This window comes from Meleagris gallopavo, chromosome 1, assembly GCF_905368555.1.
Source record: "Meleagris gallopavo chromosome 1, MGAL_WU_HG_1.1, whole genome shotgun sequence".
Classification (NCBI taxonomy): Eukaryota; Metazoa; Chordata; class Aves; order Galliformes; family Phasianidae; genus Meleagris; species Meleagris gallopavo.
In genome coordinates this window covers 83,801,584-83,827,012 of record NC_139404.1, presented here as the reverse complement: position 1 = coordinate 83,827,012, position 25,429 = coordinate 83,801,584, and the positions used below count along the sequence as shown (strand labels likewise).

Genomic DNA, 25,429 nt, shown 5'->3' with positions numbered 1-25,429 from the left:
CTATTTACTACAACTATCTAACTGTATTAAAACATTATATATCTTTAATTTAACAAGACAATTCTGCCATTTTTATACTGACATATACATGCAAGAAGATTTTGTAGAAGTAGAGGTAGCTTTGTGATGATACTTAGTTTTAAACAAATTTTAGCGAATAATACATATAAGAAATATTACTGGATGTGCACAGATAATCTGGGAAGTAATTTCACATAAATTTAAGAAACTCATAAACTGCTTAAACAATAAACAAGGCTGAAATGATTAGTCAAATATTTGCACAGATATCAAACCGTTGAGGTTCAAGTAGATAATGTTACATAGAACTGTTACCTATGAAAAAGAGTTTAGCTATTATTTTTTGTGGCTGATTTGGGAATGAGTTAAATTTGTATAATCGTACTGGGTCATGACATAATGTGGGACTATCATTACTTCATCTTATTGCTAGCAGATGGCACCAACTAATCATTAATTCCTTTATTTGACTTTTACAAATCTCTTAAAAAATGAAGAAAAAAACAAGTCTAGCTTTTGAAACCTGTATTTTCTTGTTATTTCAGTTCAGTTTCAACAGGTAGAATGCATTGGCTTATTGAGCACAATGCCTTTCTGGCAGCAGAAAACGGAAAATCAGGGAGGGTGTTCTGTGTTTGCAGTCATCTGTCATATTTGTAAGCCTTTCAAGACATTAGCAAAAAAAAAGAACTTGCCAATATGATATTAAACTTGTTAATATAATATATAGCACTGTAACAAGAATCTTTGAATAATGTTTGTAGTCATAGGAACATCTATCCACATTAAAATAAATGATGAAGTGCAATTTCTGGCAACAAAATGCTCACATAAAAATGTATTGAGCAGCGATTGCTGGTAGTCCTTTTTCATTCTTTATGGAATTTATATGTGTAATTTGTTTCTAATCTTACACAGTAACTTTTTTTTTCACGAGTTTATTTATAATAGTCAATTTTGCTAAATAAGATAATTGCTGGAGCACGTCTCTTTGGTCTATATACTTTTCAGCTGATAGTTACCATATACTTTCAAAAATATGAGAAGGTTGGGTGGCATAACAAGTGCTATAAAAACCATGGTCAATTCTGGTAGACAAATAATTAGATAAAAATACCTTCACTACTTTATTTCTAAAGTTCAAATATAGTTTGAATGAAGGTGAAAATTTAATTCACCTGCATCTCAACCAGGATTATAATTCCAAGACTGAGAAGTATTTAGACTTCATTCGTACCAGAAGGAGATTAGAAGGGAATAGTGAGAGACGGAAATGTTTAGATAGATAGTTTTTTTTTTTTCTTTCTTTTTTTTTAACTGTCATATTTATTACCAAACCCTTGTTTGCTGTCCACTCAACTTTACTAATCACTATCAGGAATTAGTTGTAAGTAAGCTCTACTTTCTTCATTTGGCAGTTTTTCATACCTCAAGACACTTTTTTTGGTCAATTTCTGACTTATTGCACAGCATTCATAGTGGGACAGGTATCCATGCAAAGCAGTAACTCCTGAGTTTAGGCAGGGAGCTTACTTTTGTAGCCTTGATTAAATTAGTTAATTTCTCCTTTTTTTTTTTCTTTTTTTTTTTCCCCCAGTATGATTTCCTCATGAGACACTGTGGGAGTGGATTAATCTTCAAAGATAAAATGTGCTCAGTATTCTATCTGTAAAACAAATAATAACTGGGGTGTGGTCTTATAATTAAATTGTGTGCAAATTGGAGGCTTAGAAACAAATTCTTTTCCCACAGTTCATGTAATTGGCAAATTCATTGTGTATATTCTGTTGATAGTTTTCTTTCCACATTGGCATCTCAGCTTTGAGAGTGAAGTTATTCAAAGTTCTAAGTGCTCTTGGTTACATTATGATCACTGTTTCCCTCCCAGGTTCTCAGAGCCACGAATCAAAAGACAGTAATAAACAACTGTAGGGCATACGTACAGTCAAATTCAGTTTCTAAACTGTTTTATATATACTAGCAACTACAATATTATAATTAATGTAATGATCATGGAGCTGATGAATAGTAGCTGCTTGGACCTCTTCACTTCTTAGAAAGGATGACAATACTGTGTATCTTTATCTTTGATTTAAATAGAAATGGACAGTTCAATTTTTTCAGTAAGGAAAAGGAAAGGACACAGGGTGGGTATAGACTGCAAATTTCTGAATACCATTACCTGAAGCTGCGCCTGAAGAATTGGAATGGCGTCTTTCCCTTTTTAGTGGACGTGACTGGACACAAAATATGTGTCACAAGGACATGCATTTTACATGTACATTGGAAGTTATTAGCAAATCCTTCTCCTGCTATTTTGCACTACTTCCTCACAAAGGCAAAAGTACCAGATTTTGCTCCTGGTTAACACCCCTTCGTATATTCAGCTAGTATGGGCAGCCAATACTACCCCTGTAATAGAGGTTACGGTTTTGTTTCAGGATAACACTTTTTCAGCTGAACGGCCTTCAGCGGATGAATCAACTGTCAGCAATACCTTGCCCTTTGACTTCACCAAGCCAGATTCCACTTTAGATAGTGAAGAGTCCAACGACAATGAAATCCGACCAAGACCAGAAAGGTTGGACTCTGAGGTCAGTTTGATACCTGAAGCTCCACTTTCCTCAGAGGCTGACATCACATCTTTGCCAGATGGGCTGAATTTAGAGGATGGAAATCAGACTCCTGCTTTGGTCACTGCACCAGTGATAGATCATGATTCTCTGGACTCTCTGGAGTGGCTTTCAGCCCCTGATTCTTCAGATGGTAAGTTCATTGACTGAAGTTTAAGTTTGGATATCAGTGTTTCCGAATACTCACTAAACATATAGTTTACTAAAATGACTTTTCAGAAAGGTCTATACACTGGATATATTCCTCTGATTATTTTTACCTTCACTATGTACATGTATCCAAGAACAAGCCACTCTGATAACTTGCCCGTAACAGCTGATAATGCCTGTTTATCCCTTCAGCAACTTGTGTGTACAAGATAAACTTCTTTAACTGAGTAGAACTATTTTCATATGGAGCACGTTTAGGTGATTCCATGAGAAAATAATGAATCTCTGAAACAGAGATAGTTATCAGATAGTCTACTAAGGACATGCTACACAGTAACTACTTTAGTGAGTACTCTACAGTCTTGACTTGGCAGAATGAAAAGTGGAGAGGTCAACAGATCTTTAGACTTCAGCATGTAAAGATCAGTATATATCACAGGAAACATAATGAATGCCTATCTACAGACAACAAAATGAACATATTTTACTTTTTTTTTTGTATAAACAAAAACTAATTGGAAGCTCATTTTTATTTTTAGAGTTTGAAGATACTGGACTATCTGATGACTTTCTTCTGCCTTCAAGTCCCCCTTCTTACCTTGCGCCTGAAGAACCTCCATCTACAGATGATTACACAGCTCCCCTGCTTTCTGCACCAACAGTGGCCTCCTCATCAGTCGTGGAGACCGATACAAAAAGAACAGTGACTGCTGAGAAGGAAGAAGTAACTCAGGGTAGTCCTGCAGACAGTAGCAGTGCAGATTCTTTGTTGCACGAGTCTGTGGAAGAAAGTCCTTTTCCTTTAGAACGTGAAAATGATATTTATCTTGGAGATAGAATTATATTTGATGATGGATCTGGTTCAGCTTTTGATGGTTCAGGGAAAGGAATGGAACCAAGTATTTGGCCTTGGGATATGGCAACACTGGAACCAGTTTTCTACCCTGGTCCTGATAGCTGGCTTGATGATGATAATGATTCTTTGTTAATCAGAACTGAAGATATTCCCGAAGGTCTGATCTTAGATTATATACTTAACTCTAGGAATAAATTAGAGGATGATCCTTCCAAAGATGAGAATGAAGGTGTGGCCAATATAAAAGAAAATTTCCTTGACGAGTCTGAAATATTTGTCTTTCCAGAAACTACAACTCAGCAGGTACCTCTGCTACAGACAGGAGAGCCATCATCTGTGGAGCCAACTACACAGATGGAAACACTGAGCATGGATGATTCTTCTTTTGTTAAACCATCCTTTGTTTTGGAGCCATCAGAGGACTATTCCTTTGCAGACTTGCCAACTGGAGAAGATCCTTTCTTACCACACAGTACAGGTCTGTCTGTTGAAGATAGTCTCCTTACATCTACAGTAACTCTTGGTATGGAGGATAGACTCCTTACATCTACTGTAGCCCTCAGTGTAGAACAATCAGAAGAGTACAGTGTAGGTCAGGAGATCATTTCTGAAGCAGTTGAACATCAAAATGAAGACAGGCCAACAGAGGAAGAATTATTCACAGCAGAGCAGTCAAATGTAGCTGAAGCTTCTACAACAGGTTACTTGGACAAAAGCTCTTTAGAAACTGTTCTGACTGTGGAATCTTTTGAGGTAAGCACTGATAGTTCCACAGAAGAGCACCAAACCCTAGATTCATCATTGGCAGACCGAGACACTGGATTAGCAATAAAGAAGCCAGTTGATGTTTGGCCTACTGACAGAGTGCTAGAGAAGACATTAGATCAAACAGTGCAATCAGCAATGCCGACTGCAGCTCAAGTTTCAACTGCAGTTCCTTCTTTAATAGATCAAGCCACTGCTCTAGATGGCTTTGCTGGGCAGGATGGTACAGAACATGACACACATGTTTCCATGAGTATCAGCACCATTCTGAAGTCCTATGTAACTGTAACAGCAGGCACTGTTGAGCTTCCATCTCATCTCCCTCCCGTGGCATCCACAGTGTCATCATCTGTGGTTACCTCAGCAAAGCTGGGAGGTGAAACAACAAGAGTCCTGGATGTTTCAGTGGACCTGGATCATGTGAGTATGGTCAGCTTTTCTCCTGAGCCGAGTGAGGAGGCAAAGAGCATGACTGACAGTCACGTGGAGCCAACTACCCATGCCCACTCCACAGAGATGGCCGGCGTGGCTTGGCCCACGCATGAAAATCACAATAGCACTCCTGTTCCATCACGAGCTTTAGTTGTGTTTTTCAGTCTTCGGGTTACCAATATGATGTTTTCAGAAGACCTGTTCAATAAGAATTCCCCTGAATATAAAGCATTAGAGCAACGATTCTTGGAACTGGTAAGTGTAATTTCTGTGCTAAATATCCATTTCCATAGATAGAAATTGTTGGCAATTAAGAGTTAGTCTGCTCTCCTTTGCAGAAAGTAACTCAAGACTGGTGTTTCCAGACGTTATATGTGTCCCTCTCCAGGAAAATGCTATCTGGAAATGTGGGATGGGGAAGGCGGGGGAAGGAGGGGCATTTTCAGTTGTTTTTTTGTTTTGTTTTGTTTTCATTTTTTAGTCAGTCAGTAGTCTCTCTAAATCTAATGATCTCATTATCGTAATTTTCTAGTGATACTGGGCAGATGCTCTGCTGGTGTCAGTAGATGCAGCACATGTAGCTTAGTTTAGTACAATGTTTCCTTAAATTGCTTATGGTATGCTCTGGATTTAGTCTATGGGGAAAGAAGAAGTAAATACATTGGGACTGCTGATAGCCTTTCTGCAACTCATTCAATCCATCCCAAGTAAGTAGTAGTTTAGGGAAATAAGGTGTTTGTAAATGGACTCATCTCCTAAATAGTCAGTAGCTAGCAAAGCCTCATAGAAGAAATAGAGCAACAATTATCAAATTTTAACATGGAAATTCTCTTCTCCTGAGTGTAATGAATATTTTTCTATGGGAGATGGAGGGAGTAAAGGAGAGAGATAGAAAAGGATAACATACTTGAGGGAAATACCCTTTGAAATGACATGCATATGTGTTGCTTTGGGCAAGGGAGAGCTCCACGTACATCCATATAAGTGTGTATCTAAACTGTAGATTAGGAACTGTCTACAAATTGATATTTGGTGTGAAGTACTCAGGACTCTGGCAAGATGCCAGTATGGGCCTCAATCAGGAAGAGTTTTAATACCCTTGACATGGGATTTGGATAAACTAATTCAAACTCTCACTGCCTGATGCGATACCAACTGACTTGAGTATAGATTCAAGGATTCAGCTTTTCTGTCGTTGTCCTTTGTGTTGCAGCTGGTGCCATACCTTCAGTCAAATCTAACAGGCTTCCAGAATCTGGAAATCCTGAACTTCAGAAATGGCAGCATTGTGGTGAACAGTCGAATGAAATTTGCCAAACCTGTGCCTCGAAACGTCACCAACGCTGTGTATATGATCCTGGAAGACTTCTGCAACACTGCATATCACACTATGAACCTGGCCATTGATAAATACTCTCTGGATGTGGAATCAGGTAAAAATGGCAGGGAAGTAAGTTTTGAAGCAAGAGATTCTGCTTTAACAACCTACTTAGGATCATAACAGCTCGGAGATTTCCCAGTGCTTTTCACGAGCTGGGTTTTCTAAAGCCCAGGTCAGACTTTCACAGAGTTTAAATAAACAGAAGTCTGTTATGGGACTAAAGAGAGGAACAACAAAATGGGACCCAGATTGAACAAACAATATGGGGCCCATATAGAAATATGGGATTCAAACTGGCTTGCATAATTCTCATTGCACTTTCATTGAGGAGTTAGAGGAGGACTGGTCAGCAGGAACAGTGGTGCCCATCTCTATTGTGCTGACTTTCACATTTCTCCACATGGCTACCACCGTGAGTGGTAGCCAGTTTAACTGTGAGGTATCTATACAGAAAATAGTTGCTGACTTACTCTTATACTCAGAGCTTGATTGCAGTAAAAAGTGTCTGGCCCTCTTAGTCCATTTGTGATACAGGGAACTTTCTTTCTGTCCAAGTTAGCCAGTAGTGTATCATAAAAGCAACCTGAAAATAGTTCCTGTGTTAAACAACTCAGCTGACAAATGGCAACTATGCTTCTGAGGAAGTTCTGCTATAAACGCAGTCTATTTAGCATGAAAAATCTTGTAATATTGATATTAAATTTCATGCCAACCCTCTTAAGTTTGATATGCAACACATCAGATATACAACAGGCTTGTGCTCCTTGCAGACAAAGGCACTTCACAGGTAGGAACTGGATGCCTGAAGTCCCCTTTCCCTTCTCTGTGTGCTGCCTATATTTTCTGTGACAAGAAGTACTGGAGATCAGCTGTGTTTTACTCATTTGCAAAGTATAGTTCCAGCAGAGAGAGAACATCTGAGGTACGGCGTGTTCCAGTAAGAAAAAGAACACTTCTTATACTTGCCTTTTCAGTTGGCTTGCTGGGTGGTCTTAGCCAGACCACTTATGTGCACTGTGCAGAGGAACACTTCCTAGTGCTTGTTCACCTTAGCAGAGCCCTTTGAAACTCAGGAAAGACGCTTGCTGCATTTTGGCAGATTATTTTAACCAAGAAGTCATTTGAGAAAATGGCAACAGTGCTCTGCCTTAGGAAATGTTCTCTTCTATTACTAATATTTTCTGCTTTTGGTGTTCCCAGGAGAGCAAGCAGATCCCTGCAAGTTCCAGGCCTGCAACGAGTTCTCTGAATGCTTAGTAAATCGCTGGAGTGGGGAAGCTGAGTGCGTCTGCAATCCTGGCTACCTGAGCATCGACGGGCTGCCCTGCAATAGCATTTGTGATCTGCAACCCAACTTCTGCCTGAATGATGGCAAGTGCGACATCAGTCCTGGGCAAGGAGCCATATGTAGGTAGGTCATCTTCTGTTTGATTCACATACATTCCTCTGTCCTTGGGATTCCATGGGATGTGTGCAAAATTCCCTAAGATAATGCGTAACACGTGAGATGCTAGTGATTATCAATCATGTAACACTGTTGAGCGGAGGTCCCAGTTTTAATTTTAGTTTTCTTAAGTTCAAAAATGAGACAGTAACGAATTTCTTTAATAGAACAGAAATGGCAGGAAGTAAAGCTATCTACAAAAAATAGTAGCAGTGGTGTATATTGAGTTGTTCACTTCACTTTCTTTGAATTTGAGGACAGAATTTATCTCCAGAAGCTTTTCTAAGTAAGCAAAGTGTTAGATAACGTCATAAAACATATTTTAGTTGACTCCAATACAAAAATCCAGATTTGAAAGGCATCCTCGTTTAGCACAGATATATTAAATACAGTGCTCTTAAGAAAAAGGTTCCATAAGGAAAGAAAGCATTGCTAATTTGGAAAAAATAATGTGTGGTTCATATGAAAATCAAGACACATGCCTCAGATCTTTTTTTTTTTGCTTTTTAAGGTTCAGATGCGTTTAAACAGATGTTTGTATTTCACAGGTAACTGAAATAGTGCAAGGTACTGATAAATGTGCCCTCTGATACTGCACTATTTTTTTTCCCCTTTTTATCAATGCAATAATCTGTTTTTAATAACTAATTAATTATACCTATCAACAAAAGGTAGAATTACTTAAAACAGTGTGATAGCTATAACTACTTACATTAGTTATTATTTGTTATATAGTTACTTACACTAGTATAACTACTTATATTAGTTCATGTGATTTTATTTTAATAAGGTTTACTTAAAACTTTAAGGAAATTAATCTTAGGGGCTTAGCAGCTAACAAAAGAAACAATAAAATGTTTTTTTTTTTTATGATATGAAAATAGTTACTTTCACAGATGTGTATAGTGGTATAAATTTTATCATATTTGTATAACAGTGCTAACGGGAACCACATGTGCTCAGGTATGCTCTGGCCAGTACTTAGGAAGAAGTTTTCAAAAAAGTTGAAGTATCGGTTACTGCTTTTAGAAACTATTTCAGATATTTAGGTCAAAAGACTTAATTTACTGATGTTTTCTATTAATGAGGTTCACTGCTGTGAGTGGCTGTAATTCCTTGAGATTTTAAAACAAAATGCCCCAAAAACATGCAATGCAATATATTGTTTTTACTGGTAGATTTTAAGTAAGTCTGTATATTTTAAAAGTCTGTATTACCTAAAGCTTTCATATTCCAAACCGCAGCAAAGTGGAAATTATGAATGCTGATTAAGGAAGAAATTCCAAAGATTCATTCTTGGGAGCAAGCTTCTTCCTAGTCTTTTTATGTATTTACCTAACCATTGTAGAGTTTACACACTATGAGCATTTTGTTTAACATACATTCATGTGTATTCGCATATAGCATTAAAAGACTGTTTTCTACCATTGTAGTGTTTGACACATTACTTGCGAGGCTCTATCACTGCATGAGTTTTTATTTAGTCTAAACACTTCAGTTGTAGCACATCACAGGATGCTCCAAATAGCAAGTTTGCCACCACAGATGCATTATCCTTTTCTTATTCTACCTATCTTCACTCAATTCAGCGATACCAAAAGGCTGTTGCCAATAACAATAAAAAAGTTGGTGCTCAAACTTGCAAAGGCATTTATTTGTTGAGGTAAATTAACTGAGGATACGTCACAAGAAGAAATTAAATACATTTATATTAATCAAAGTTGCAGTTTTTGTTGGTGTTTTATTTCCCAGCATTTCTTTTTTGCAGGTGTCGCGTAGGAGAGAACTGGTGGTACAGAGGGGAGCACTGTGAAGAATATGTGTCTGAGCCACTGGTCGTGGGTATTGCCATTGCTTCTGTGGCAGGATTCCTTCTGGTGGCATCTGCTGTTATCTTCTTCTTGGCAAGGACCCTTCGAGACCAGTACACAAAAAGCGACACCGAGGACTCACAGGGGTATGTGACACCATCTAATGTTACAAAGCTCATCTGCCACAGTAAGGATAATTCCATCATAGGTCTTGTATCGTGCAGCTGACCAGCAGCAGGGTTTATGCGCACCTCCAAGCGCCAGGCTTCCTTAGTCTGTCTGCTGCCATTCTGGTCTGCAGAGAAGCTCACTGTTTGTTCATTGCTCCCCCAGGCAGGGTGACAGCCTCTCGTCCATTGAGAATGCAGTTAAATACAACCCCATGTATGAAAGTGATACGACTGGCTACAGCCATTATTATCGCAGATACCCTCAGCTAACGTCCTACAGTTCTACCAGTGCAGAGACATCCACCGACTACAGCAGTGAAGAGATAAGGCACATTTATGAAAACAGTGAGCTTACTAAGGAGGTAAATGACCTTGTTTTCATAATGCCATCAAAAAGATCTTGTGAAAAATAAGCTTATTGAACAATTGCAATTTGAGGCCTCAGTCTTTCTCAAAAATCTATGCTCTAGATAGATAAGTCACAACTATGACTGCTGCAACTATTAAAGAGAAGACAGCAAGCAGGGAAAGAAATCCTTTCTATCAGGTATACAGAAAGGAATGTGTGTGTTCTGACTTGTAATGAATTTCACGTGATAAAAGAGCTGAATGCTTAAGTAACTGCACAGGGGCTGCAGTGGTTTGCTTTAGTGCTAGACATGGTCTTTAGCTTTTGATGCCAACTGATATGCAGGAATCAATGCTGTAAAAATTTGGAACCTCCTGGCCTTTAATACAGGGTTTTTAAAGCTTACTTCTTAGTATAACTTGCAAGTTAGATCATACTGTCCTCCTATCTTGTTGTATAAGTGGTATCCAGGATTTGCTGAAGAGGAGAAAGGATTTACATCCAGGAGCAAGCCACAGATTCTTAAGCAATTGTGAGAGGTGTGAATCCAGCCTGTAGCCAGGGTGTGTGGGAAAGTATCTATGAGAGAGAAATGGTTCTGTTCAAGCCAGTTGAAATGTCACATTCTATCCAAACCCTGGTTTTAACAGTAAAATATGACTAGATTCCAAAACTGAAGTGCTCCACTTTTAAAAATAGCATGAAGAAGAATTTTAGCCCTGGACTGTCCAATTTCAAGATCTCCTCACTGAAACAGCAAAGGATATGAGTTTTATTTTCCAAGAAAAAGAAATAGATAGTTTCACTAGTACTCTAATTTCTGTTATGTACCTAAAATTGTCTTTCTTGTATTCTAGGAAATTCAGGACAGAATTCGAATTATAGAGCTCTACGCTAAGGACCGTCAGTTTGCAGAGTTTGTTAGGCAGCATCAAATGTGAGTGAAATATCTTGTCTGCATAATTCCTTTGATGTTTTCTCATGTAATCTTTACTACATTACTATATTCTTCATATGAAGGGCCTGGAAATGCTGGAGCACTAGAAGTTAAAATTTCAATACTTTTAAAGTACTTAATTTAATCACTGTCACAAGTAGGCCGTTAGATTAAAAATGGTGAAGAGGAATCCTGCAGTTAAAGCACAAATAGAACCTTCCTAACTCTTTTAGTGTAGATGTTGCTGCTATCTCTTTTATTTAGAAGAGAAATTTTTAAAAGCATGTTAGTTCATCTCGAGTTTGCAAGACTTGACTTGGCAGCTAACCCAGCAGGTCACTAGTGCAGTACTACCATCTGATATTATGGGCATGTTATCAGAATAGAAGGTATACAGTTCTGAACAGTTAACCAAGCTGAGTTGTGTGCTTTGATGAAAGTCAAACATGGGAAAGGCTATCAAGGAATTAGGTATCGCATTCAGTCTCCTACAAACTGTATTATCACTGTAGCAATAAGAAAATCACAGATATCTCTGTTCACTTAGAGGATTCTGAAGTGCAGTTCCTTGGGATCGGGTTAAAAATACAGCACAACCTCTGTATTCCAAAGTCCTCAACTACAGTTTTGTTTTGTTTTTTAATTGAAAATAACTGCTCTTCACATTTTTCCATGTCACTTGTTCATATTTTCATCTTGAGACAGATCAGCTTCTAAATTTTCCACAGCTGGAAAGTAGAAAGGGCTGCCTCAAATAAGCCTTGAATCCAAAGCTTGAAAGAGAAAGAGACTAACTTAACCATTGCTTCTCTGTTTTTCATTTCAGGAAGCTGCTTTAAGAAAAAAAAAAGAAATCAGTAGAGAGCACGTGGGAGATAAAGACTACCTTGTTGCCATAGCAATGGGCTCAGATGTAACTGCAAAGTTACTTATAGTCTTAACATTGCATGGATGGATACAGATGTTTTCTAAATGAATGGCCGAAATGTACAGATGTCTGTTTATCTCAATTACCTCTGGCTTCTCTGCATAAAGTGACATTTTTAAGAGGTGATCAGAAGTGGCAGAGGTTATGAAAGTTCATTTTTCATTAACTCTGAAATGGACAATGGTAATTTGTATATCAAGGCAAAAAAAATCTGCTCAGAAAAGAGAAGATACGTGCACAAACTAAAAATAAAAGGCACCTTTTAAATCCCGTCTGGCATTTATCCCCTCACTGGAGTCTACTGTAGTGAATTCACAAGTACAAAGCGCTAGTGGAAAGAATGTGGTTTGCACGTGAATGGTTTGTAGGAGAGAAGCACAGTGATACTAGGGTGTTAGCATTATTTTAAAGCATTCTCAGCATAAACACAAACGTAAAATCGTCGGAAAAGTTGTTATTTTACACAACTGCCTGATTAAACTTTTGCCACCTGGCATTAGCAAAACAGCACAGTGCTGAGGCTGCAGCCCTCTGAAATGCTCTCTCCACACAGTAAGTGTCACTGCTGGCTTGCAGTGACCACATCTGGTGCCAGACCACAACAGGGCACTCCTGCAATACAGAATTATAATGTCACGATGGTTGACACTCCATCTTTTCCTGAAAGACACACGGGCAGGGGCACAGAAGGTCTTCTATCATACAAATGTTGTGTAAAAGTTAAGTGACCAACATTGACTTTTTTGTACATAGACAATTTGTTGTTAAGATGCATTGTTTATTTGTTGTTTATTTCCTTACCAGCTTATTTTCAGAATGGATTTGACTGCTGAAATAGAAAGATGAATAGGTTAATGACAAAATACTAAGGTGATGTTTGTGCCCATCTTTTTTAAAGCCATAGTTAGTATTTACTTAGTGTTGAATTCAGCCAAATATTCGTTACATTTTCTTTTCTGAACTGAGCAATACTGACCCACCAGTCTGTGTTTCAAAATCAAGCTGTGGTATTTATACGCATACATATTTGCTGAATGGCAATAGTTTCTTAGGGGGAAGGAAAAAAGCCAGACTCATCTCAGCCGGGGTAGTCTTTCTCCAGGAGAAGGAGCCCTCCTGAAGCATTTTAGAGCAACTGAATACTTATGGGGACCTTACAAGATACAGAAACTGCATTTTATCTTGAAATTCTAAAGAGTGTTTTGATCACCTGTTGAGGTATGTGGGAGCTCTGGTTAGACACAACATTTGTGTTGCTAAGGCACTAACACTGCAGTCAGGGCTAGGGCACAAACAGTCTGCAGTAGCTTCTACCTGCAAACAAGTCCAAGATGCTTGTTGTCTTTACAAAGATAATTGTAGCTCTCTGCCCACACGTGCCAACAGCCACACAATACTTTTACAAGTTCAGTGTTAGTGAGAATTACTTACTTGACTATAAGCTGATTTACGCAAGCAAGTAAAGATTTCAGTGCAATTTCTCTATGTATTCTGGAGAACCTTGCTGAATCACTTCCATGGTATCTTTTTGCCTTGAGGGACAGCAAATAGTTAGCAGAGCCGCAAATCTGTCAAAGAAAGGTTTACAGAAATCACTGTAAGCCCAAATAATATAAGGCAGTGGAATACGGTACAGATTAATACTGTTGTGACTAGGTATTAGAAGACAGAGGTCACACAGTGTGACCCAGTGCTCTCAGGGCAGCTGGGATCAGGTACGTCTTAATGATACTCAACTACCTGCTGGGCACACTCTTGGTTACACTGAGCTTGTGGTATTTCAGTGTATATACCATGTCTCTTTCCTGTTTGTGTGTGTGTACCTATAAGCATAATGATATTTTCACTACAATAAAATACAATTTCCAAAATGCTTTTTCTAGAAAATTGATGTGGAGACTGTGAGTTTGACATGAAGAAATGATGTATATTAGCCATGAGGAGTTGTGCACACAGTGGCAGGAAGTTTGGTGTTTGACTTCTTTTAAGACTGAGTTGGTTAAGCTGTTGACCTCATTGCTAGCACAAGTGCCAAGCATCATTCTTTATCACTTGCAGGGTTATATTCTGAAAATTCATGCTGCAAAACACATAATGAAGGGCTTTGCTTTCTACTATGATCTTTGCTCATTATAAAGCTATGTTGGCTCTAATTAAAGAACCAAAACATGTTACTGAGGGGATCTTGATTTCTTAACAAAAACAAAAGACCCCTCCTCCTTCAGGCCTCCTCTCATGAACTCTGATGATGCATCTCACAATATGTCACGAAGAACCTAATGAACTGTCTTGTTTTAAAGTTTCCCAGCCAAAGGCAGAGACAAAACCCTCTAAATATCCTCATAAAAACAAACCAAGCTCTGTATAAAAATCTATCAGTACTTGCTATTAATTAACACAAAATTTTTCACTTGCGGAAAGTCAAAAAGCACAGGTCTGAATGTTGGGTTAATTTAAGAGCACACATAAAGGCAGTTTTTGTTTGCTTATCATGGGCCGGTCCATCAGCTTGTGCTGACCATCCATAGCCCTCAGGCTTGAAACAGATGAAAACATAGCCCTTCACAACACTGCCAGCTGCCCTGTCACTGAGGCTCACAAACAGTAGCCACACATTTCAGACTTGCAGAAAGCACTGGGGGGTAAGCTCAGCCTTTACCAGTCCAACCTGTCACTCACATCCCTGATCAGACCTGCAGGAAGGTGTCCTTGATGACAGAGGCAGCACAAGGAGCAGGAGAGAACTCCAAACTCTCCCCAACCCTGTGTCTGTGAGCAGCAGAGATGCAAAGGTGTTACAGCTGCACAGCAGGGACAGGCATCTCCTCCTGGTAAAGCAAAAACTCAATGCCAGTATATCTGTAAGCACTCTAGGACAGACACAGACTGACTTTGTACAGCATGTGGAATCCAACAGAGTGCTGTCACTCTTTAAGTATTAGTAGTTATGCACAGCAATTTTCTGGTGCTTTCTGGTTACTCAAAGTGTGCTACAGCACCAGCAGCAGTTCTGCCTTATCTTTCCACTGCTTGATTTGGTTTGGGATCAGCAAATCATTCTACATAATATCCATCCGCTTGCTTTTGTTTCTCAAATGAAAAAAAAAAAAAAAAGAATCCAAAGCTGTTTCTGAGACAGGAAAGGCACTTTTTATATTCCATCATTCCAAGCTGGGAAGTTTTGTTTTTGCCACATTTAACGCTAGCTGGCTCTCCTGCTCCAGATTATGAATAACTCCAGGAATTTCAGCTCACTTCCTGTCTTCTCAGGCTCTCCCTTGCTGCTTGTCACTCTCCCTCCCTGCTGCTTCACCTCTGCACTTTGCAGTGGGAAATACTCTTGCAGCAGGCAGCTTTGGTTGGGGGATGACAGCAGGTTGTAGGACAGAAAGTGACAGCTTGCCTGAGATGCTGCTGTTGTTCAGGAACAGCTGAACACCATTTCCAAACCTATGCTTTTACTTTTCCTGCGTTTTCAATTCAACATGAAGACAGATTTCAAACCTTTCTCTTTCAGGATGAAAAATGCCCCCCAGTGCTGGAATTTTCTGAAACACATGCCAATTTATTTTTTGAAAAATCAAATTTGCTGTCAGCACATCTGATGACTATGTTAATGTATTTATTAAATATGTAGGTCACAGTCAGCTACAATTGAAGCCTGCCCTTTTCTTAAGGAGTTCCCCTCACCAGGTGGTGTCATTTATACAACACAAACAACAACAACAACTACAATCTGTCTTGAATCAGAGAAGGTGGAAATGCTAGCCAGAAGTCTCCTATTAAACACAAATCAAGAGTTAGTGTTAACTGGAGTTGTGATTGCATCTCCACAGCTGATTACCAGATGGGGAAACTATGCCTTTCTGGAAAGGCTGACCTAGTTTGAACAGAAATAAAAGCAGTAACAATAAGGGATACAGCCATACGTCAAGGCCTTATGCAGTAATGAGGGCAAGCAACTGGATGAAAGAGGGCAAGAGCAAGGGCAGTCCCAGCAGTGTGCACACAAGCAGTCCCGAGAGGATTACACAGCAACTGAATGACCTCTCATCTCAGAGAGGAAGAGGATGCAAAAGTGCTTCCAGTAGCAGCATGGAGCTCAAGCCTCCTTAGCATGACCTACAGGTAACCACTGGCTTTGGTCCTTCCTCACAGTCTAGTCACCTGCTCAGTAAGGGAGTGCCTGTGGTTCCCTTCCCTATCTCCAGATGGTGTATTAGCGAGTTTTGATCCACAGAAATGCTCTGTATGGTTCCTCAGTAAACCACAGATTGCTGCATAGCATTTTTCTTGCTTCCACACAGAATCACTTTGCTTTGTGTTGATTCCTAAAGTTCTGATTAAAATCAGCAACAATGCCAACAAAAAGCCGCCTTCCCACAGGTACATTTTTAGGGCTCGCTTTCCTCTATGCATAGTTGAAAGCTCACATCCAGCCTTGGTGGGAACACAGCGTGATTCAGGACAGTTCCTCCAAGAGATCTCACTGTGCCCATCTCCCTGCCACATCAGTGTGTACAATGACAGCTCCTGCTTGCCTGCATTACAGACATCAAACCAGCCAACACGCCTCCTGAGAAACATCCTCCCAAGGCTTGGAGTGAGCAGACACGCAAAGGCTGACCTTTCAGAATAGGCCAGCCTCTTGTATTATGCATACGGGTCTGGATGGGAGCTGTCATGTCAACACTGAATACACTGAGCTAACAGAAAGCACAATTAGTGGGCGGATGACAGAGTAGACTGACTTTGGGGCCATCTCTTAGGACTCAACATGATTCCATTGATTTTTAAAAGGGTAAACCACAGAAGGCTTTGCACTTACCTGCCAAAAAAAGGAAAAATGAAGCTGCTGGTAAGGAATTTGAAGCAGAGAACCAGGCCACAGCCTGGAGGCGGCATAAGCCAGTCCCTTGAAAGGGATCATTCAGCTGGAAAAGATGGAAGAAAGAAGGGTTAGGGGCTCTGCAGTAAATAAAGAGGTTATTCTCTTTACTTCCTCTTTTACTTAAGAAGAGGAGAAATAACCCAGAATCGTTGTAATTTGGTATGTGTTCAAGTCAATAAGCAGTTCCTGGTGAAGTATCCCTAATACTGATCAGTGAAGGAGAGGAAAGAACTCTGACCATGGCCCAGTCAAGCACTTTTCAACCCACAGCAGCCATGTACAGAGACAGACAGGAAGAGATCTACCAAATATGTATCCTGCAAAGATGATTAATTGGACAAGGCTAATTTTAATTATGGAATATAAGTGAGGGATGTACACAACTGAGTACAGCAGAGGTTCTTCAGTCCCACTGCTCAGCACCTACTGGTGAATGGTCTTGCATCAGGTGCCCTCAGCAGCCTACAAACTTGTAAGCTACCAGCTGTTCCTCTTCCAGATGCAGCATTGCAAAGAGTGTTCCACATCATGATATAAAAACCTGATTATCTGTGCTGACTGGTATGTTCCATAAACATTTAACAAAACTTCCCACTGTTGAATTACTTGTGTGCAAAAACCAGATGATTTTATAAAATGAAAAGCTTGAGCTGGCAGATCATGGGGGAAATAAAACCACCCACAAGAGACTCCAGTAAAAATAGCAAAGAGATTCATTCCTGTAATAAAGAAAACCAAATATACAAATTCTTCAGCCCCATCTAGCCCCCATGTGAATCTCTCACGAACATTTCTGAAAACAGCTCTAACTATCTAAGCCTCTTGCAGTACATTGTCCAAAAGGTTGTGTGCAGCTCCCAGTCCACTCTGAGAAATAGGAAAGCTCAAATCCAGCCAAGATCAGTTAGCACCTAGAGGACACATTTGTGGACCAAATTTGAAAACCAAGAGTATTTATCCAGTTTTAAATGTCAGACTATGCATAAAAACCACATGTAATTCATTCTGAAAAGCAGTTTGTAGAGCAAAATAAAACTGCCTGCTCCTTGATGAGGTTCTCTAAGATCATCAACTGCCTCATTCAGCTGGAGTTACTTGATCATGTCAGGGTAACTGCTGTCCTGTACAGTGCTTGCTTCAGAACCTTGCAATTTCCAGCTTTCTTCCCCCTGGTTAGTGAGAAAAATATCAAGAGTTTCAGCTTGGAAGGACCTGATCTAGAACCTTATGCCAGTTAAAGAAGTCTTCAGCCTAGAATACAAACAGCAATATTATCTACCCTATATCTGTGTCACTGGGATCTCACTTCAGTGTGCTTTTGAGGAGGCAAGAGGAATGGACTGAAGAGTGGAAGAAAATCAGACAACAGATGAAGTATGGTTACAGACTGGGTCAGCAACTACAAATCAGAAACAAAACTCTAAGCAATCAGTTTTGAATGATCCCCTGTCCCCAAAATCCACTTCTGCTTTCTTTTAAAGACAATTTCTAAAGATAGGACATGTGACAGACGTATCTTCACAACAGCCAGTGATGGGAAAACAATTCCTCAAACTCTGGAGGAAGCCTGTATGGCCATTTGCACTGGAGGACATGAGGAGCTCTAGGAAATACTTGTTTCTGCTTTTTCTGTTTGGTATGTGCACTCAAATATCTGCTCTGCTTTTCCACACATGGAGCATTATAAAACCAGGGTTAAAAATCTAACCCCTAAAATGAACTGTGGAAGAAACTTGATGCAAGCCAAAGCATACCTTCAGACTGAGGGAGGGAGATCTGAGCAGAGAGCTCTAATGTTTCTTACTAGTGCCAAAAGCGATCTGAATTCTCTCTACCTTTCCATACTTTTTCCACTAAGATATAAAGAAAAAGTAAACACTGTTTCAGGTTTTCATAATGTAGGCTGTCCTCCTTTAAATTCCATAACAAACTTTTACTATGTATTTCTTATTATTTTTTTTACTACTTATCCATAATTATGGCATATTCAGACCCCTACTGCCAACCTCCCACCTTGCATGACACTATGGAAAAGTTTTATCAGTGGCAGCTGCCAGCTACTGCTCTGAACTCAAGCTTCCTTCATTTTGAGGCTGAGAACAGAATATTTCGGGTGGTACTGTATGGAGCCAGGAGTTGGACTTGATGATCCTTATGGGTCCCTTCCAACTTAGGATATTCTGTAAGTCTAAGATTTGATGATTTTCCTATCAACCCAGTCATGTTTTCATATTCTATTTTTTAAAATAAAATATTATTAGAGCTTTTTCCAAAGCAGTACAGCAAAGGATCTCACTAAGATACAGGACAGACTTATTCACTGCTATTATTTGAAATGCTGAATGTACAAAGCCTTTCTTGTATTCATCCCAGTCCAAGGGCGAAGCTGACAGCCTGCACCCCTATAGCTGTTGATGTGGGGCAGAGATACTGCACTTCCTCCATGTTTATGGCACCAGATCAGCCATGTCCATAGTCTTATACTCCATCCCAAGAAGAAGAGATGTCAGCCTATTCAAGCTATAAGGTTTTCAGTTTTCTCCAACTGACCAAATCTTATCTTCAGCTACTGTCAAAATACCTTACTGACACTGATGGTTCTCCTCAATACCAGCAGAAAGGCCAGAAGCAATCACAACCTGCCAAGCAACCATCAGCTCAGCAAGTTTGGCATGTTATGTGCAGACCACAGTCAACACTATAATAGAATATGCGTTTAGGTGGGATTCAGACCAGTGGTCTACAGGTAGAGGTCGTGTGAAAGGAATCAGAGAGGGCACAACAAGTGATGGCTCCCATGCCTTGGTCAGTGACAGAGCTCTGGAAAACCAGGACGGCTGCAACTGTAGCAGAGACTGGCTGTTCCTGGCCTGGGAAGGATGGTCATCCCACCAGAGTAGGTAGCATCTCACTCCTTTGCACTCCCAGTGACAGGGCACTCCTCTCAGCAGGACTCCATGTGCTCATTCCTGTGACAAGGAGGCTTTTTCAGCATCGCCAGAGCAGATAGAACCTCAGAGACTTTTTCATCCTTTTGTGCCAGGAATCTGCCAAGAGATTTGTGTGCTTGCAGTGCAAACTGGTTCCATGAGTGGCCACTCTACAGAAGACACTAGTGGCTAGAACAGTCCTTTCTGCATAAAGAGTGAAGAAACGCAGTCTTATTCAAAATGTCAGCAAAAGCTTTAAATCTTTTCTTGCTTCTTAATTTGTTTCTCTAAATCAGCCTGGAATGCTTAAATCTATCATTTTGAATAATCAATCTGTCACCTCTGGTATTGGCACAATTCTGAAAAAACTGCAGCCAGTTGTTTGAGAAGATAAAAAACTCCTGGATTTGCTTCTTTACAAATAAATGGTGGTTACCGCTATGCTATTATAGTATAAAACATTCTGTAGAAGACACAACTGTTCAAATAGCCTAAATTCAAGCACTAGTATTTGCACATACCTGTGCAATATCTATACTAAACAGAAATTGTTTCATTGTAATGCAGTCATACTAAAGATGCTTCAGCCCCATTCTAGAGGCACTGTGTTGCCACCAAGATGTCAACTCCTCTGGACATCTACCACCCTGCAGAACATCCAGCCCTTAAGCCCTAAACACATCCTATGGATCCAGAATTGTTTATGGGCTAGTCTCCAACTCTAAAACTACTGGCCACCCAAGCAAACAGCAGGGTCCAATCTTTAATATCTGCACAATCAGTCCTACTCCCAGAGCTTCAAAGAAGTCTAAGCCTAGTCAGGAAGTTTCTTGCCAAAGTGAAAACAAGCAATGACCATCATTCACGGTAAAGCAGGGTTTTGTACTAATAAATAGGCAGTATCCATTAGAACACACACTACTTTTCAAATTGTCAAACTTATTTGCAGTCTACCTCTTTGCTAAGATTGCCAGTGACAGCCCCTACCCACTGCAGACTGCAATGACACAACCACCTCATTTTACATATGCCCCCAACTGGCTGTCCAAGGGCAATTAATTTTCCAGTTGGCACTGAACCTCAGAATACTCACATAAAATAACCCAAACCAAATATTCTAAGTTACGCTTCATCTGAACATTAACCATATAAATAAGTACGGACAGTAATGAAAGGGAGATGTCAACACTGAAAGGTGCTGAAAATTACATTAGGAATAATGAATGCTTCGGGGATTAACAGTACCATATGGTACCTTTCATGTCCAACTTACTGGTACAAATCCAGATAGAGCAGCTCGGATAAAAACCTTTACCATCTGGTGACTTATTAGTTCACGGAAAATAAACAGGTGCCGGTGTCTCACACACACAAAATCCACCATCATACCTGGAAGTCTTGTTGTCTTTCTCAGTAGAAAGATCAAAGAGGGCCAGAATACCCTTCTGTCTCCCCAAGTACAATGTGAGAAATGAGGACAGCTGAATGTAGTACACTGCTACCACCCACTGCAGAACTAAAGCATGATCACACAGATTTCCAATAATGATCCTTTTCAGGGAACAGGAGGATTTATGATTTTCAAGATGAAATCTTGTCTGCCCACACACTTCTTTCCCCTCCTACGGAAGCAACAAGATACTCTCTCCCAGAAAGCTTCATTTTGCTTGTGTTCTCAGACTATCATTAGTATGAGAGTACTACTGCAAAATATTTCACATTTAGCAGCCCTCACATCAGTCTCAACACGGAAGCCTGAAGTAACCAGCACCCGCACCTCACTGAGCCCATCTGAACATTCATCCTCTTTCTTATTCAAGAGTATTGTTTGAGTTTCCCGGTTGGTTTATAAATTTTCTCTCCCATGCTTCAATTTCTCCCTATTACTTTGGAGAATTTTTGTTTTATTATGTGAAAACTGCAGACAGTTACTACTGGTTTTAAGTGTAATAGTGGATAACAAAATACCCTCTGAGTTTCCTCTTTGCAATTTATTGGGAAATCACTCTTTGTACAGCAAAATGTACTGTCTGATTAATACAACCTATTTTTGCTAGTGGTATATAGGAGCTTCTGTGAATAACTTGAGACTGCAATGGTCAGAAGATAATTCGTCTTCTTTGATGCTCTATTTTTATTCTGAAATGCAGCATTTTTTTTTTGGCCTAGGCTGAATATAGATACTCACGTGTCACATGATGATCAGGAGCACATATCACATCAGAGAAATCTCTTAAGTTTCATTGGTAAATCTGCACCTGCTGTTTTGTAGCTTAATGGGGAAAAACAACCAAGATCAAATGAACAAAACACCCAACACAAGAAAACCAAAAGCAACAAACAAACAAAAAAAATACAAAAGAAACCCCAAACCCCACAACAGTAGGTATTCTTAATGTCATCACCCCATGTGTACTTTGAACAATACAGATCAAAGGCATGGCAATCCAAGCCAAAGTCTTTCTATTATTCCTCCTTTGTTTTATGAGTATGATTAACACACATTAGATAAGACAAAGGTAGGAATAACTTAAGAGTGATTTGTTACACCAAAGATCCACCAGAATCATCATCCTTCAGATGATATTTTTTCTCACCATACACCAGTCACTCAAACTCCCTGGTCTGACAGGATAGCCTACCTCCCAGGGATATTCTTCATCCATCTTCTAGACATTCCCAGGCATAGCTGAGCTCTTATCCTTGTTCTTCTAAATACAGACATACTAAAATAAAATATCAGTGCTTTATTTCTGTCATTAAATATTCAGGGTCAAAACTGGCCCTGCACAAGGGAGATCCGTTTGCATTATTATTATTGCAGTTTACTCTAGTGAGACCTCACCTGGAGTACTGCATCTGGATGCAGAGTTCTCAGTACAGGAGAGACGTGGACCTGCTGGAGCGCGTCCAGAGGAGGGCCACAAAAATGATCCAAGGGATGGAATACCTCTCTTACGTGGACAGGATGAGGGAGCTCGGCCTGTTCAGCCTGGAAAAGAGAAGGCTCCAGGGAGTCCTGATAGCAGACTTTCAGTATGTAAAGGGGAGCTGTAAGAAAGGACAGACTCTTCAGCAGGGTCTATTCTGATAGGACAATGGAAAGTATTTTTAGACTAAATGAGAGTAGATTTAGACTGGATATAAGGAAAAAGTCTTTTAGAGTGCAGACGGTGAGGCACTGGAACAGGTTGCCTAGAGATATGGTGGATGCCCCATACCTAGAGACATTCAAGATCAGGCTGCAGAGACTCTGAGCAGCCTGATCTAGATGTAGGTGTTCCTGTTCATTGTAGGGAGTTGGACTAGTTGACCTTTAAGGGCCCCTTTCAACTCTAACTATTCTATGATTCTATGGTAAGTTATATGTGAGTGTGCAAGATTTCAAGATGTGTTTGTCCCAAAATTCAGTGCAATATATAAACTTTTAGTCAAGAATTTCAAAAGGCACAAGAAGTGCACTGATACTGTCACTGTCAGGCTCAGTCTGTTAGAAAGGCTTAGCCCATTTTAGGATTTGCTTGGAACTTATTCATTTAAGATTTTAATCTACAGCTTTTGTCCTTTAAATTCCTCTACAGTTTTTGACACAGACAGAAGACTGCTTCATTGGAACCTTGCTTTCAGACATCTTCCTCATCATTCCTGACAACTTTCTCATCTCTTGTCAAAATGCATGGCTTTTCTTCGTCAGCTGTGTTCTAATCCAGCCTTCTTTCCCAGAAATTAAAAAAAAAGAACAAAAAATTGCTGGCCACTTGACACTCGATAAAACATAATTACAAACTGGCTGAAACTCAACTGATGCCTGAAAAAGAGATTAAGGATAAATTCTGCTTTTAAGAAGAGTATAAAACATCACCACAAGCATGCACTGCTTTAATAAAAGGCAGACTGTGATTGTAGAGTTCCTGGAGGTGCCTAGGCACCCGAACAGCTCATATTAGAGGTTGGTGGTATTTACAAGGCAGGCTAGTAGCTTATCTGAGACTGTGTAAGAGCAGAGCACAGACCCCAAGCAATGTGGTAACCTCTCCATTTTACAGGGAATACATGGCCTAACCTTACCACAACTTCAAAATTCTCTGGGTTCAAAATTCAAAGAAATGCTCTTAAAATTCGTGGGAACTCATCAGTGGTTCCACCATGCAGTTCAAAGACCCTCAAAGAGGCCTCATAGCCCATCCAAGGATGTACATCAAGAACTATGGGTGTAGTTATATTCTTCTGGGCAAGTTGAAAGCCAGATTTCAGACCCGGATCCAGATTTCTTGATTTACTTGTAGTAAAAAATAACGAAAACTGCCTTTAACTTTGTAATCAGGTGCTAGCTTTTTGGATCTCCAATTTCAGAGAAAGACTCTCAGTCTGTGGAACTGCCTATGCAAAGCTTTCATCAAAGCTGTGATGGGGCCTACAGACAGAACAGAACACTCAAGCATTCAGCATTTCATCCATGGAAGCTTTGAGTAACAAAGGTGCAATTTTACAGGCTGCTAAACCAACTTACAAGCACTACTTTGCATTTTCTCTTACACTGGGCACTTCTGCTGCTTGTGTGTCATGGCTGGATGTTACTTAACAATACCTTGAGCTTTCAGAGTATCTGAGGAAATCAGACTCCTGAATGCAATGTGCTCTTTTCTGCAGAGAAAAGAGAAAACAATAGCGAAGGGAATATTTTTGCACACCCATTTGTAAGAACTTGAGGCTGGACTTCTTTCTCACTGAAAACAAAGCCTGAAGGACTGCAGAACCCTTTCATTAATAACTGAAGAATATGGATGTAAGCATACCTAGACTATAGGTGTATGGTTAATTCTTTTAACTCACTCTTCACGTGTGGGGAAGGGGGCAAAATAAATTAATAAATAAAATCAAAACTCAAAAGCAGATTCTATTTTCTGTGGGACACAATTGCCAGGTACCTAGCTGCAGGATCCACTGCAGTCATATGTATCAGGAAACCTTCACAGAAAAAGGGAGGGGAAAGCTAATAGAATGTCCTACATTCCTTCACTGTCATTTTCCCTTTTCCAGTTTCTTTTTTAGCTTATCTGTTCTCTCCTTTAATTTTCTCCAGTTCTTCCACACTGTAACCACTTTTTTTGTATTAAGAACGTAATCTTCCCTTCATGAAATGGGCTTGGATATGTCCTGTACACTGAATAGCATCTGATGTAATTTTCTCATGTCCCAACTCAGGTGTCCCAACTTTAAATTCTCCTCTGTGACCCCTCACATCTAGTTGTCTTTCCTTGATTGCATTGTTACAGCCTAAGTTCAACAGCCTGAGCTAATTACAGATGAGGAGGACTGAAAGATGGCCAGCTTGCTGTGTATCTGTAATAAGAGAAGCTGTCTGAAAGCGGGGGTGTCTTCATCTTGCATACAAAGGCATTTAACAAGATCCAGTGACCAGATGGTGAACTTAGAAACACTGAAGAACAAATGAGAAGCAGTTTTCCTGCGTTTCATCACGCAGTGGTACTGGAGGGATTGCTCAGATCCCAGATTCACTTCCACTTGGAACGCTAAAATTCTGATACCCACACGCTCCCTCCCTTTCTAAAAAGGGACACCTGAACTTCTAAGGGAACAACGCAATGGTCACATGTGAAGGCATTTGGCAGTTGAGCCTTCTGACATGAGCATGCGTACTTCATTCTTGTCCTCATTTGCACCTCCAATGCAGCTGACTGCACAGAGCTAATATATTCCTTTAGCCTTT

The 25,429-nt window shown here is 39.8% G+C and overlaps 1 protein-coding gene across 1 annotated transcript in view; it reads left to right on the top strand.

Moving 5' to 3' along the window:
• The window catches only part of IMPG2 (interphotoreceptor matrix proteoglycan 2), a 55,571-nt gene extending 41,853 nt beyond the window's left edge, over positions 1–13,718 (top strand). Inside the window, exons 12-19 of the mRNA XM_031556307.2 lie at positions 2,463–2,787; positions 3,344–5,112; positions 6,071–6,290; positions 7,439–7,649; positions 9,451–9,639; positions 9,827–10,025; positions 10,870–10,949; positions 11,776–13,718. Of these exons, the coding sequence (XP_031412167.2) occupies positions 2,463–2,787; positions 3,344–5,112; positions 6,071–6,290; positions 7,439–7,649; positions 9,451–9,639; positions 9,827–10,025; positions 10,870–10,949; positions 11,776–11,788 (3,006 nt within the window). The 3' untranslated portion in view covers positions 11,789–13,718. The remainder of the gene's footprint in view (positions 1–2,462; positions 2,788–3,343; positions 5,113–6,070; positions 6,291–7,438; positions 7,650–9,450; positions 9,640–9,826; positions 10,026–10,869; positions 10,950–11,775) is intronic.
• The last annotated feature ends 11,711 nt before the right edge of the window (positions 13,719–25,429 follow it).